Consider the following 15,821-nt stretch of genomic DNA (forward strand, 5'->3'; position numbering starts at 1 on the left):
ATTGACACACATCATTGTTTAAAGTGTACAGCATGAGAGTTTGATTTACATATCTTGTATTTTTATTTCATTAAATCATCTTCTTATTATGCTTTCCCATTAAGTTTTCCAGACTTAGTACTCTTGGATTCTGAGTTTTATGTTCCGGCCTATTAAACTCACATTTTTCCTATGTACCAGTTTCTCCTTTTCAACCCACGTTGTCCACTTAATTTAGTTTCACTTGGCTAAGCTACTTATAATAGGATGTATTTGAGGAAATGGTCATGGCACCTTCCACTGAATTATGAGAATTTATACTGAGAGTCAAGAAATAGCATTTTTTTTTCAGTTGTGACCTTTTGACCACCTGTATCCACAGGCACTTAAAAATGCAGATGCCCTTGATGCACTCCCAGATCCACTGAGCGTCTCTGAGGGATGCAGTCTAGTAATTGGCTTTCTAAAAAGACCTCAGGTGGCCCAGCGGGTGGCCGCAGCATTCAAGCATTGAGAAGCAATGCTGCAAATAGTCAACTTCTATAGTTGGAGAATGTCTGAGCTAAACTTGGCATTCTGCTTTGGGCAGAATAAAAGCAACCGGGAGAAAGTGGTATCTATTCCATTTTGGCAATTTTTGGAAAGTTAGAATGAGAATGAACTCAGTGGCTGTGCAGATAGCTGTTCTACTGGCAAGCCAAGGGAGAATATTCTTCTCACCCCTCTGTGACTACGACAGATCCCCTTTTATGGATTTATGATGGTTGATTCCTGTGTTAGAAAACTGAACTGGCTATGAAACTGACACATGGCATTTGCTGAACTACAACTGGGTTGGCAGAAATGTAACATTTGACAAAAGAGCTAGCCATTTTTAGCTCATTAAAACACCCGTTATTTTCAGAAAACCACTAATTTATTTAAAAGGTCATTATGGAAAGGTACAGTGAGTCTTTTTTTTTTTTTTTTCATTTAGAAGGGGAACAATTATTTCTCTATTTTCTACTTATCTAGCATTCTGTACCAAGCTTTAGTGGTAGTTCTTAAATCTCCATTTGGATTTCCCCTGCCCTGTACAGTTAATAGGAGGCCATGGAGGAAGCGTTCAAAGGTAAATACAATTGAATTTAATTTCACTCCAGCTCCTATTGACAATTTTATGGAAACAGCCTTGTGGGGATGTAGCCATTGTTGAAAAAATGTTTAATAAAGTTGCTATCAAAATAAATAAAAATCCCTCCATCTTATTGACTTCTCCAAGAGCTGTCCCTGGACCCACACTTTTGCACAGAGCTTTGCACCAGCAATGCAAATGAGAAGAGAAGGCAATATAGGAGGTTTTGGAAGCTGCCATCTCCACTGGGTATCAAAGCGACATCAGGGCAGCCTAGGGACACCAGAGGAAGATGACCCCAACAGGAACACAGCAATAACTAGAGATCAAAAAGAATATGTATTTCTATTTATGTTGGCCTCTACACGCTTTTCATTCTTTTTATTCTCACATCTGAATCAGTTCTTAGACTTTAGCTCATTAGATTTGAAAATTATTTTAAAATTCTATGTTTAAAGCCTCATTATTATGCTAAACTTGAAGGCCCCTTGGAATCAACATTTACACAGATGATAGGTTTTGCTTCTGGCAGGTTTTGTTAAGGGAAGAATTAAAGGTAAGGAATAATGATATCGAATGAATATTTCTAAAGGCATGGGCTTTGGAATCAGACACACTGGATCTCAAATCCCAATTTTATCACTTGCTGGTGGTGAAACTTTTCCAAGTTATTTACTCATTCCAAGCTTCCTATCTGAACTATTTATAGTAGAAGTATTACTATGCCTATGCTATCAGGGTTCTGATGAGAAAACAGAAGATGACTGTATAAAGCATCAAGTACAGTGCTTGAGGCAGAGTGGCACTCTAGGAATGGGATATATTATCATGTCACAGAGCAAGTTGGCTGAGGTTGGTTGTACTGGCAACTATCTATACTACTGGAAAATAGTATGTTCATAATATGTGGCTAGCCTGCATTAGTCATTCAATAAATGGTGGTTATTTATACCATTTTGATCCATATTCATTAGCAGATTAAGTACAGTTAAGTGAACTGATTTCTAACCTTAGCATGTAATTGATGAATAAACAGAATTTAGAATATTTAAATTAATATAAAACTTAATCTGTTTAATCTTTCCTTTTGTTATAATTAAGATTAATTATGACAATATAAACATTAATAAAGATAATTTAGAGTAAATAACTTGAATACCTTTGATTTTTTTTCAGAATTTACGTGGATTCTCTTTAAGTGGAATGGCAAAAGTGTTTCTTTTGCTTCAAATCTTTAAAGTTCATCAGAAAGCAAAGCAAAATAAATAAAAACCTGCCTTGCATGTGGGAAAAGCAAATATGTGATTGCATAAAAAACTGACAGTTTGATATTTTGGTAATAGTAATTATATCTCAAGGTTAGGTTCTTTTTGGGCAAAAGAAGGGTCTTTTTGGGAAAAAACTCCAAGCATGTTTCTGGGCTTTTTGAATTTTGAAAAGCTGATAAAATGGTTAGTGCTTTAACTTCAGCTTATAGGTACAGTTCACAGGAAGAGAGAAATTCTTCTTCACAACCATTGCAGGTCTTCCAATTGCTTTGATTTCTGTAAATAGCTCTACCACCCTAAACACGCTCAACCTCATCTAATTGCTTTGATTCCTTAGGAGAAATTCAGCCTCTCATAACTGATTGGCATTTGGATGATCAAAACTGGAATTCGATAGAAAGATGCCATGAGAGTTACATCTGTTGAATCTGTTCCACTGAGTCTGAGAGTAGCAAAGCAGTGTCGTGAGTTAAATTTATTTTTTTCTCATTTGACAAATACTTTGTCTTTTGAAGATGTATGATCATCTTCATCGTCTCTTTTTCTCTAGACAGAAAATCATCAGGGCATTTTTACTGCTTTTCTGATTACTTCAGAGGATAGTTTTTGATAATCTTGTGACTGGAGTGTCGTTTTCTACTGAATCAAGGTCTTCAGCACCAAGTAAAAGTTGAACATAATTGTTGTAAAGAGCAGATGATGTATCTATTAACAGTTCAACACATTTTTAGCCTAAACATATGGTTAAACAGGTTAACGAAAGGATAAAGTAGTGAGAGTTGCATAGAAAAATCACGGCTGTAAAATATATTTTCCTTTCTCTTAAAGCACATGTTTTAGGAAAATTCACACAGTAAAGTACTGTGTCTGAGTTGTTTACTCTCAGGGCTTTAAAATTGCTAAAGAGCTCAGCTTTATTCACTCAAAGTTTCATGGGGAGTGAATATATCAAAAATTAAAGAGAGATCCTTTGATAAATAAGAGTACATATGGACATTGTTTAAAAATAACATTTTGAACAGGTCCTGAAACATCCTGATGACTTTTAACTTCTATTTAAAAAATTTTGTATTGAAATAACATTGGTTTATAACATTATATTGTTATTGTGTTTCCTTTAAACTAAACAATTTTAGAAGTATTGGGCTGTGAATGACCCAAGTTATTCTTAAGACTTGTCTCTAAATACTCATACTTTTAATTTTGAAACCTTAATGGTATACAAACACTTCTATAGAATTGAACTCTTGCCAGTTTTGCCTTTCTAAATTGTATTTATCTGTTTTTCCTTTCCTTGTGGAAATTGAAATTGAAATCTTTCTTCACTAAAGTTGTTCATCTATATGGCCTTGGTAAAAATATTATCCAGGTAATTATTCCTGTTGAAAACATAAAAAGGTACATGGCAAATACCCTAAAATGTAGCAATTAATGGAGCACTTAAAGAATCTTAACCAGCATTTAAATAGCATCAACATCAACAACAACAACAACATAAATCTTCCTCATAGTGTCCTATGTTGAATAATGACTTTAAGGCAGAATGAGCAATAAGCTTAAATAACATCAGTATCACTTTCATCACTGAAAGACAGTGATGGTAACTTTCTAGAGTTATGTTATCAATTCGAAACAATCATCAAGGCAGCTTACCAATTGCTGTAGTTAACACGAATACCTGCTCCATCTTTTTTCCGTCATTATAAAATGCCAGATACCAAGGCCCTTGGTCCATATACTCTATGAAGCCTGTTTCCTGCAGTGAGGTTAGGATCAAGTTCCGAGGGGAGTGCTGGGTTTCATCATAACCCTTGGAGTCCTGCTTCACTAGCTGTTTTCCATCCATTAGTTTTACAAAGTCAAACTGGAACAAATACAAACACAAATGTCAGTCATTATTTTTAGATAAAAACAAAGTTACATTTTGGACTGATTTCCCTTACTTATTTGCATTCCCTCACTGGCACCAAACCTCATGAATGTCTGAAAACAGTGGCTGGCATAGGTAGGGGTACCAAAGCTAAGAAAGGGCTGGGAAGTTGAATAATCATCTTGGTATAGGAGAGGATATGCATTTCCAGAGTATTTTCTTAGGCTCCCATTTTGAATTTGCTCTGGTACATGCTGGTCCTTATTTGTCAATGACATTTTTTTTTTCATTTGAGTGTGATTAATATGGGTATTTATTGCAAACATTGTTTGTCCTCAAATTTGACTCCTACTTACTTTGCAAGTCACAAGCCATGAGCTGTTCATCCCAACACACTCTAAAATGATTCCAGAAATGCCTATAATGATTAATAAAGCAATAAAATTGGGAAAAAAGAGAAATACCTATAATATCAAATACCTGAGTGTGTGTAGGTGGAATGTTTCTTCTGCCATAAATTCCCAGCAGAGAGTCCTTGGCTAATGAAATATTAAATTTTAGGTAGATCGGATGGTGGATGGTGATCTGGAAACGCCAGAACAAGCCAGGTGGAATAGTCTGCATGACCTGTGCGCCAATGTCAACTTCTCCAGTGTCTATCGCCCGTCCCTTCTGAAACACTAGTTTTAAAGGCAAAGAAAATTACATGAATATTAATCTTTATTTATATAGCAGTGATTTTTAGTTTTCCAACAATACATATATCAAAATGACTTAGTTTTTCTACCTCCCTGCTCCATCCATTTTTCAAGGCTTTACCCAAATTACATACCTTCCAAAGAACTTTCTCTAACCAGCCACTATATCAGTCTCTCCCTCCTCCTGAACTACTAATGCATGTAGTCCCATCATCTGATAATTTTTAACCATTATTTACCTAGTACTGTCACAGTAGCTGTAGGAGACGCACAAATTAGTGAAGTGTAGTTCTTGTCTCAAAGAGCTTTGAATAAGAGAGGAAATAGGATATGTACACTAATGACTACACTAAGAACACTACTAACTACACTAATAACACTAATAACTAAAGGACGATAGTTCTTTAAAAGTTTTTAAGAGGAAAGAGGTTTTGGCATATTAGAAGGGCTAATGTTGAGGGAGAAAACAGGAAGTTACAAGAATGACCCAGGAATTTATAGGACAATAATTTGATATAAACATGTAAATTTAGGGTAAGCCTAATGTTTCATATAAAAAAGTACATTCCAGTTCATTATAAAATAAACAGGTGGGACAATATCAAACTAAAGAGCTCTGTACAGCAAAAGAAATAATCAATAAGTTGAAAAGGCATACACTGGAAAGGAGAAAATATCTGAAACCTTATATCTGATAATGGGTTAATGTCCAAAATAGAAAGGAATTTATACAATTCAGCAACAATAAAGCAAACAATCCATTAAAAGATAGACAAAGGACTGAATAGACATTTTCCCAAAGAAACACAGTGATGGCCAACAAGTATGTCAAAAGGAATGCAACATCACTAGTAATCAGGGAAATGCAAATCAAAACCACAATGGGATAACACCTTCACAGCCACTTATGATGGTGATTACCAAAAAGATAAGAGGTAAGTGGCAAGGACTTGGAGAAAAGGGAAGTCTTATTGGTGTATAGCCAGTAAGAAACACAATATGGTTCTTCCTCAAAAACTTAAAAATCAAGCAACCATATGAACTAATAATCCTATTTATGGGTAAAGGAATTAATTAAAATAAGTATCTTGAAAAGATATCATTATTCCCATATATGTGTTAGCATTAGATTCAATAGCGAAATATAGAAACAGAATGTCAGTCAACGGACGAATGAAGATGTATGTGTATATGTATCTCTATAGATGTCTCTGTGTATATTCATACATACATGAGTGCATGTATATATACAAATTTACATGTATGTATATTTATAAATATATGCACATGTCTGTAAATACAGTATATACACATATACATAGATATATATTGTTTTAGAATACATACATATAAATATGCACACATGCATGTGCAAATATAAGCACAAATACAAATATATACATATACAAACATATACACATATGCTATATATAGCTGTATATGTATACACAGATATATTTATCCAGATAGACACAATGGAATATTATTCAGTCACAGAAAGGAGGAAAACTTGCCATTTGCAACAACATGGATGAATCCAGACGGCATTACATTACGTAAAGTAAGTCAGATGGAAAAGACAAATATTATATGATATCATATATGGAATCTTTTTAAAAGGACTATTTTTTTTAAAGATTATTTATTTATACAGAACTGGGGTACAGGCCAGAGATGCGGAGGGTGAGAGGCTTCACCAGAGACAGAGCGGGGAGCAGAACAGACAGATTGACGAAGTACACTGCTGAGGGGAGCAGCGGGCGGGTCAGGAGAGGTCTGCCGCGCCCTGTGGTCACCTCCGGGGCAGGCAGGGATCGAACTCATGCGGAAATGGCTTTAGCTTCTTAGTGCAGTGCTTTAGCCCGCTGTGCCACCAGGGAAGGCCCAAAAGGACTATTTTATAGGGAAAGAATTTAATGATGATTAGTGGGTAATGTATGGAGGTGGAAATGGGATGGAAGTGAAAGGGTACACATTTGCGGTTACAAAAAGTTCTGAGGGTCTAATGTGTAGTATGGTGACGTTAGTTAACAATTCAGTATTATATATTTTGAAGTTGCTGAGTAGACTGTAAACATTTTACTTAAAAAATCATCAAAAAAGTTAACTATGGTAACTATGTGAGGTGATGGATATGTTAATTATTTTGATCTTGGTAGTCATTCTACAATGGCTAAATATTTCAAACCATCAGTTGTATACTTTAAATATTTATAATGTTATTTATCAATTATTCCATAAAAAAGTTTAACAAAGACCAACTACATATTTGGAATTGTAAAATGTCTGGATTATTCTGAGGAATGGTAGATATATCAATTAACTTCACATTATAATAAATTAAAAACTGTTATTGAAATTTCAAGTATAAAGCCTAGTAAGCCCAATAAAAAATTAATTTTTGACTAGCGTAAAGAAAATAATCATAAGATTTAAAAAAATCTATATGAAGGCAAGAAAGGGAAGACACAGACTGGACAGTACAATTAGAAAACATGAAAGATAGAAACGACATTTCACAGATCTGTATTATAAATAAAACAAAAGCAATGAATGACAACCCTGTATTAAGAGGTCAGAAACATCATTCAAAATAGAAAGTAAAATCCAGTTACATATTTTTAAAAAATAGGTCTAAAATATGAGTTACTTGTAATAATAAAAATTCTTTCCCAAAGAACAAAAGGAGAAAGCAGAAAGGAAGAAGACAGTGAATGTCTTCTTCAAGGCAGGACACTTGATGTGGGAAAGGGAGGGTCAAAACTGACTTCAGGATGGTGAGTCTAGTGACTAACAGGGCCAAACAAGAAACTCAGCAGCTGGTTTGTGTGGAAGGACGCTGAGTTTGGCCCATCAGATCTTTGTTATTTCTTCCCATATTTTCTTATTCTTTCTGAGGTGCTAGATGAATATGTAGTACTGTGAAATTCTTTGTTATGTAGTGGTAGGGAGGGGGAGAGACACAAGAGAAGAGAATTAGATTATGTGGATTTGAAGCAAGGAGGAGTATATCTCAGAAGAGTTCAACTTGGCCTCACATTACACTGCCTTTATATTTTTCAGCCATCAACTGCTTCTCCACACCATAGTTTAAAAACACACATGGTCTCTGTCCTTTGTATTCCCCCACTATAAAATTAACAGCCCATTAAGAAACACACCTGCAGTGGCTTTATTCGGAGGCCAATGCCTTGCAGCTTTTAACTCCCTAAAATACCTCCATTATTGCTTTTTGTGTTAAGGCCAAGAGTAATAACTATTTTAAGAATGTTCACTGTTAACTGTTAATAATAGATTTCAAATGCAATTTTGAACATAATTATGTATTACAGGACACATAATTTTGTGGAATTGACATTTATAATAAAATACGCCCTTTGAGGTGATAAATGACCAACTGAGGACCTTATTTTTCAATGAAAGTTACTTTTACCCACGTGAGACAGAACAGTTTGGTCCCCAAAGGATGATTATTCATTTAACTCTTAAGGTCCTGGAGCTGCCAGACGTCTTCATTGAGTAGGCAATTCATTAACAGACTGTGTTTATGTGGACACTTCTGTTCTCAACTTTATGTTCAGTTTATTCAACTGCTATCCTCATTAGGGGCTTTTATTACTTCTTAAAATGCATCATTCAGTCATGCAAACAATGTTATAAATATAAAACGATTTTAAATGTTTTCGGTTCAGCAAACACTATTTTAAAGGTGCTACAAGCAATCTTTAATGAATACAGACACTGTCGTTTTAAAAAAAATCAGGGCAAACTGGCTGATGGACATTAACCTTTATAGATGAGCCTTACCAAATGCTATGCCATCTCTTCCTTCTGCACTTTATAGCATCATATATTGCATAATGAGGCTATTTAAATGTTATTCACTAAATCAAAAGAAACTCATGAAGTAAGGAGCTTCCTTACTAAATATCCAAAACATATATAAGTATCCAAAACACATGCACAGATAATTTTAAAAGAGGATGCGCTTACCCTTTGAGAACTTGCATCACAGTTAAGACAAGGTAGTGAAGAGAGATGACAACATGAATGAACATGTAGACTATAATTTGCTAGTTACTAGTGTAGGAGTATTAGAGAAGAGAAATTCTCACAGCTTGCAAATGGAAAATTTCTCAGCCTCTTTCAGATCTTCACATCAGATAGGAGACTATCTTTCTGCTAGCAATCTACATCGCTAAATAACTTGCTCCATTTAATTTCTCTCAAAATTAGTTATGGATTACAATGCAGGGATTATTGGTTCAGTTATTATTTCATTATTTTTCTTAAGGTAGCTCAAAGGGAGAAGCTAAAGAGAAGGCAACTGCATACAGAAAAAGAGAAGGAAACTACATGCAGAAAAATAATATGTAATGTGATTTCATGAAGATTCTGAATTGGTATAGGTAAGTGCTATACTTTTGGCCAAACTTAACATGAACTCTAATCCTGCATTTGCAAACTGTCAGCAATAGAGTTAACGTACAGCACCGAGGTATAGTTTTTGTAGTATTTATATCTTGTCATTTAATCACTTACTTTTACTGAGGCATATCAGAGATTCAGGATGACTATATTCTCTTGCAACAGCAACACTTTCTTACACAAATCCAAGATGAAGAGTCACAGGTCATATCCAACTGTTCAGTACTGTAGTTATCACAGTCTCACCAATATCCACCAATTTACTTGAGCTAAACACTCTCTTTATAGGTTACAACACAGGCATCAACTGCTGAGTGGGTAAAAACAATGGCAGATAAGCCGTGTTGAGGATGACAAACTACCTGATGGTAGCTTAGTTGAAAAAGAAAAGGTCAAGCTACCTAGACGGTAAATACAGAGGCTTGGCATTGGTAACTGATGCTTTGTTTAGTGGTTAAATCAACAAAACCTTGGCTTGATTATATCTAGATTTAGACACATTCCTGAATACTAATCACATGATCATTAATAACACTGTCCGTATAAGAGGGGGATAAATAACTATAGTCTGGACATATCTGTATATTTATTACTACTTAAAGTAACAGACATGTTACATTTGATCATTCCACTCAAAAGCCAGTGGAACATGAGTAGATGAAGCTGACATGTGGTCATTACAAAGACTGTTATGAATTTCTCATGTAAGAACTATTAGGTTAAAGGCTGCGCTGTCCATAATGGCGATCTGGGAGGTCTTTTAAAGATGTCTGCAAAGTTCATAAAAGTTTCTAAACTAAGAAGTTACCACCTAAAGGGTATACAATCCAAAGAGATAAAAAGAAACATACTTTAAGATCATAGCTGCTCTTTATTTCATCCTTGAGAGAGTACAAAATTGTCAAAGTACATAATTAAGGGATTGGTTGTGGTTTTTCATCTGAATTAGTCCTAGTGTGTGACTCAAGATTTAAGCACCATTTTGTTTGTGTTCCTTTAAAGCAAATAATCGTTTTAGAGTAACAAATGTTTGTAAAAATTAGAGTTTCAGCACTTAGGGCAAAATGGAGAGATGAAATCAACTCCTAGTCCCTGTGATTAAGAGCTGTGAAAACTCTGGTGGCAATTCCTGAGGGTAGTATCTACAGTTAAAAACAAGCAAACAATTAATTAACAAAGGCAAACCAAAAGTTGTGAAAAAAAGAAAAATCTTGACAAAAGCCAAGTCTACCCTTTTCATCTTTGCAGCCTGATATAATTTTCCTTACACAAACTGTTGAAGAAAAATATATATTCAACTTTCAATTCTTCAGGGACAGATTTTCCAGATTATTTGTTGCATAGCAGGCCAAGGAAAGAAATAGAAGAATGAACCTTGTCAACTGATAAATATTATTTGGTTAATTTCATAAAATAGGAATCATAATAATTTAGTTAGTAATGTTAGTAAGTCATTTTGAAATTTTAGTCCAAGTTTTGGTAACAGAAAGAACTAAAAGTAGCTATGCACATAGATATTTGGGAATTAATCATGACTAAGATATGTGCAAACACAAGATAATTTCTTCAACAAGAGGGTGCTGGGAAAATTGGAGTGACATGCAAATGAATGAAACTAGACCAGTATCTCACATAATATACCTAAATCAACTCACAATGGATTAAAGACATTAATGCAAGATCTGAAACCATAACATACATAGAAGAAAACAGAGACAAAACACTTCACAACATTTACTTCAAAAGTGTCTTTTGTATTTGTTTCCAACAGCAAAGTAAACTAGAGAATATAAACAATTGTGACTACAGCAAACTAAAATGCTTTTGCACAGTGAAAGAAACTGTCACTATAAACAAAAAACACCCTACTGAATGGGAGAAAATATTTGCACAGCATACAATCTGACAAGAGACTGATATTCAAGCTCTATAAACAATTCTTACAGTTCAACAAAAGGAAACTAATAACCCATTAAAAATGGGCAGAAAACCTAAGAGAAACTTTTCCAAAGGAAATATACAGAGGCCAAAGCCACATCATAAATTGCTCATCATCAATTATCATCAGAAGAATGCAAATCAAAATGACAGTAAGATAACAACAACATATATATATATATATATATATAACAACAACAACACACCATGTTCACCAGCAGTAAATGCGGAGAAAAAGGAACACTTAAAATTTCTTGGTGTGAATGTAGACTGGTCATGACCCTATGAAAAACAATAAGGAAGTCTCTAAAATGTTAAAAATGGATCTACCATAGGAGCCACTCTTGGTAATCTACTTGAAGAATACAAATCACTATTTTGAAGGGACATATACACTCCTATGTTCACTGACGACCTATTTACAAAAGCCAAGCTATGGAAGCAACTTAAGCGAGGAAGGACAGACAAGTAGATTAAGAAAATGTGGTATACATACACAATGGAATACTACTCAGCTATAAAAAGGATTTAATATTGTCATTTACAACAGCAGGAATGGAAATGGAGGGGCTAATGGTGAAGTGAAAAAAGCCAGATGGACAAATAGAAATACTGGATGGTTTTGCTCATATGTGGAATATAGAGAAATAAAACAGAGTCAATATATCTGATTGTAAAACTAAGGCTGCCAGAGGGGGAGGAGAAGTCCGAAGAGGAAAGGGGCGAGTGGAGCGGGGGGCATGGCAGACTAAGTTGGAGGACTAAGGGTCCTTTGCATGTAAAGTGGTAGCATACACCTGAAGAACTGGGTTCCTCTGTTTCTGAATCACACATGGTGTTGTAAACCAGTTATCTTAGTACAAATTATATAAATTAAAAAGCTGGTCTTTTGTGGCTTAACAACTGTTTTCATAAACATGATTTTAAAAATTCTAGTAAAGTGCACAAAAGCAGCACAAGACAGGAACATATTATCCAGGTTAAGTGACTTCCTAGTTGACTCAGCCAATCAGAAAAGTTAGGCCTCTAACTTAGGTTTTTCTTTTTTATTTCTAGATAACATTAGTTTGCAACACTACATATGATTTAGTGGGTTAAGTTCACACTTCAGATATATCTCACTGCCCTGCACCCACCATCAAAGTCCTTAATCATCCAGAACAGTACACTGGGCTCCCTCCATGCTTTGTGCTCCACTCTCCTTTCCCTTGCTGGTAGCTTCAATTCTATAATCAGATTTCTAAGGTTTAATTTGGTTTAGTTTAGTCTTTTCCTTTGTTTTGTTTCTGTATATTTCACATAAGTGAATCAGCCTATATTTGCTTTTTCTTCTCATTTCACATAGTATGTTGCCCTTTAGGTCCTTCATATTGGTTCAGATAACAAGATTTCATCACTTTTTAATAGTTAAGTACTATTTCATTGGCTATAAAATCTCACAGTCTTCATGACAATGTTCATACCTAGATTGTGTAGAAAAGTTCATGTTTAAAAAAATCAATATTGTAGATTTCATACTTTCTAATTTCAAAATTATTACAAAGCTGCAGTAATCAAAATAGTATGATAGTGTCATTAATATATATTTAATATAGCACAATAACTTTATATTAATGCACATAATATATCAAAAATATCATTTCTGTAATTACTGTCACTAAGATATATACATACATATAAACTCATTCTATCTATCTATCTATCTATCTATCTATCTATCTATCTATCTATCTATCTATCTATCTATCTATCTATCTTCAATGAAATATAATTGAGAGTTCAGAAATGGAACCTCACATATATAGCTCATTGACTTTCAGCAAGAGTGTCAAGAAAAGTCTATCGAGGAAAGAACAATCTTTTCCAAAATTTGTGCTAAATAGCTATAAATACAAAAGCAAAAGAGTGAAACTGAATACTCCCATATACTCTATATAAAAATTAGCTCAAAATGGATCAAATACTTAAAGACTGAACCTATAAAATTGTGATTTTCAAGGTGGCCATAAATCTTTGTGACCTGAGTTTTGGAAATAATTTATCAGATATAAAATTAAAAGCACATACTACAAAAGAAAAATTAGATAAATTTAACCGTCAACATTAAAACTTTTGTGCTTCAAAGGATAGCACTAAGAAAAAGAGACTAGATGGGAGAAAATATCTGCAACTTATATATCAGATATATGAATACACTATCAAGAACACATCACGAAGGCTTACAAATCAACTATAAAAAGACAACAGCCCAATTCAAAACTGGGCAAAGGATATGAATAGACATTTCTCCAAAGAAGGTAAGCAAGTACTCAATAAACACTGGAAAAAAGGCTCAATATCATCAGTCATCAAGGAAATGAAAACTAAAACCACAATCAATATCCCTTTACACTCACTAGGATGGGTAAAATAAAATAACGCAATAATCAGTGTTGACAGGGATGTGGAGAAATTGGCCTCTTAAACATTATTAGCAGGAATACAAAATGGTGTAGCTTCTTTTGGAAAATAGTTTGATGATTCCTTGAAAAGTTAAACATAAGATTACCTTAAGAATCAGCTATTCTACTACTTAATATATAATCAAAAGAATTGAAAACATGAAAAGATGTTATTTGGGTTTTTGGAAAGTGTTGTGTTTTATTCCTAGTCATGTTTTACGTTTGCTATAATTTCTCCAGTTTTATGGATATATAGTTGGAATAGAGCACTGCTTAAGTTTAAGGCATACAGCATAATGATTAGACTTAGGGATATTATATAATGATTATCACAAATTACCAGCATTATATATAGATTCAAAAAAAAAAGAAAGTGGTATTTTTCTCTTGTGATGACAACTTAGACTTTATCCCCTTAACAATTTTCATATATAACATACAGCATTGCTGTACATTATATCCCTAGAGAACAGGCATTCTAACAAAAAATTTTGCACAGATGTTCAAATTCATCATAGTAAAAAAGTGGAAACAACCCAAATGTCCATCAATGGATGAAGATAAAGACAAATGAGGTGTAACATACAATGGAATATTATTCATCCATTAAAAAGGAATGACATATTGGATCATGCCCTAACATGCTTGAAACCACGCTAAGTCAAAGAAGCCTGACACAAACTATACTATAAATCACAGAATCATACATTTTAAATATATGAGTATATGAATTATATAGTATATAAGTTGTATCTCAACAAAGCTGTTAGAAAATATATGGTGAGAAGTTATCAGCTGGCATGGATAACCCCCCCCTCCACATCTACACATATTATAACACACTGACACAAGGTATTTTATTTGTTCCAAAGTGGTTTTATAGTAGGTCACCTGCTACCTAGAAGTTAACTGTCTCCCGGCCAATATGTCAGAATACATACTTGGAAGGATATAGTAGAGATATCTATTTTCTGTATTTTACAGTGTTAGATGTTTGTAATATATAGTATGATGATTTCACATTCTTTTAGAGTTTGGGATGGTGGCACAAGGTTTGGTCACAGCTCAATTTAATCAGCTCCCCCTTTGATGTCTTCAAATATAATTTCCCAGAGTTCAGAGCACTTATATTTGTCTAAATTGTTGACATGTACCTACTGGGCATTTACTAAAGAAAATTATATTTTGATTCCCTTTTTTTTTCATAGCTGAGAGAAATGAGGGTGTGTGATATCTTTTTGTGCCAGGTTTCTGGGAAGAAAAGTAGCCAACCACGTGCCAGTTGTCATGGGTTGTCAAACTGCTATAGCCTTTGATTGTTGCCTTTTAGAATATCTTCAATAATATCCAACCGAAACATCTCAGAGAAAAATTCATTACAGAGAGTTATAATTGTAATTGTAGTAGTAGCCATCACCATAGGTGGTAGTATCTATTGAACACTGGTGTGTCCTGTTTTTGAACTTTCACCTTATTTCTACAATATCAAAATGCATCTTTCATACTCATTGTGCAATACAATTTGGTGCCTGATTTCACAGAGCCCTCTGCTCCCCTTCTCTCTGCTGAGAGAATTTGTTTCCTTCATGAGCTCCTTTCTTACTAGCATCCTTATATCCCCCCTTTCTATTGATTTTATTCTTTGTCTTCAAACACAAGTTTCTGTTCTTTAAAAAAAAAATAAAATAAAATGACCCAACTGCCCCTTCATCTAGTCATATTATTTATCTCCTTCCTTTCCTTGCCAAACTGTCTCCATCTGCTGCCTCTATTGCTTCATTATCCATTTAGCACTTAGGCTATTACCATCTGCATTTCCCCCTTACCACTTTTTTATTCCATTCTCTTAAATAAGCACTCTTTAGGGTTAACTAGGATTGATTTTACTTCTTTCTCAAGGTCCAGCTCAAACTACTCCTGTAAGTCATCATTTTAGCTTTTCTTTAAGTAAGCTTGTAAATCACATAACCATCTTATTTCTATTTCTGTACAACAGTTGGTTGTGTGTTATTTCGTACAGTGTGTGTATGTCTACATGATTCTTCCGGCTCTTCTATTTAATAGAAACTTTCTCAAGGGCAAAGA

At 34.2% G+C, this 15,821-nt stretch overlaps 1 protein-coding gene across 1 annotated transcript in view; it reads right to left on the bottom strand.

The window, feature by feature from the left end:
- TENM1 (teneurin transmembrane protein 1) overlaps nt 1-15,821 on the bottom strand; it is a 590,326-nt gene that overhangs the window by 225,956 nt on the left and 348,549 nt on the right. The window contains exons 8-9 of the mRNA XM_004685779.2: nt 4,712-4,911; nt 4,015-4,225 (exon numbers count right to left, since the gene is read on the bottom strand). Of these exons, the coding sequence (XP_004685836.1) occupies nt 4,015-4,225; nt 4,712-4,911 (411 nt within the window). The remainder of the gene's footprint in view (nt 1-4,014; nt 4,226-4,711; nt 4,912-15,821) is intronic.

This window comes from Condylura cristata, unplaced genomic scaffold, assembly GCF_000260355.1.
Source record: "Condylura cristata isolate star-nosed mole 26May11 unplaced genomic scaffold, ConCri1.0 scaffold00019, whole genome shotgun sequence".
Classification (NCBI taxonomy): Eukaryota; Metazoa; Chordata; class Mammalia; order Eulipotyphla; family Talpidae; genus Condylura; species Condylura cristata.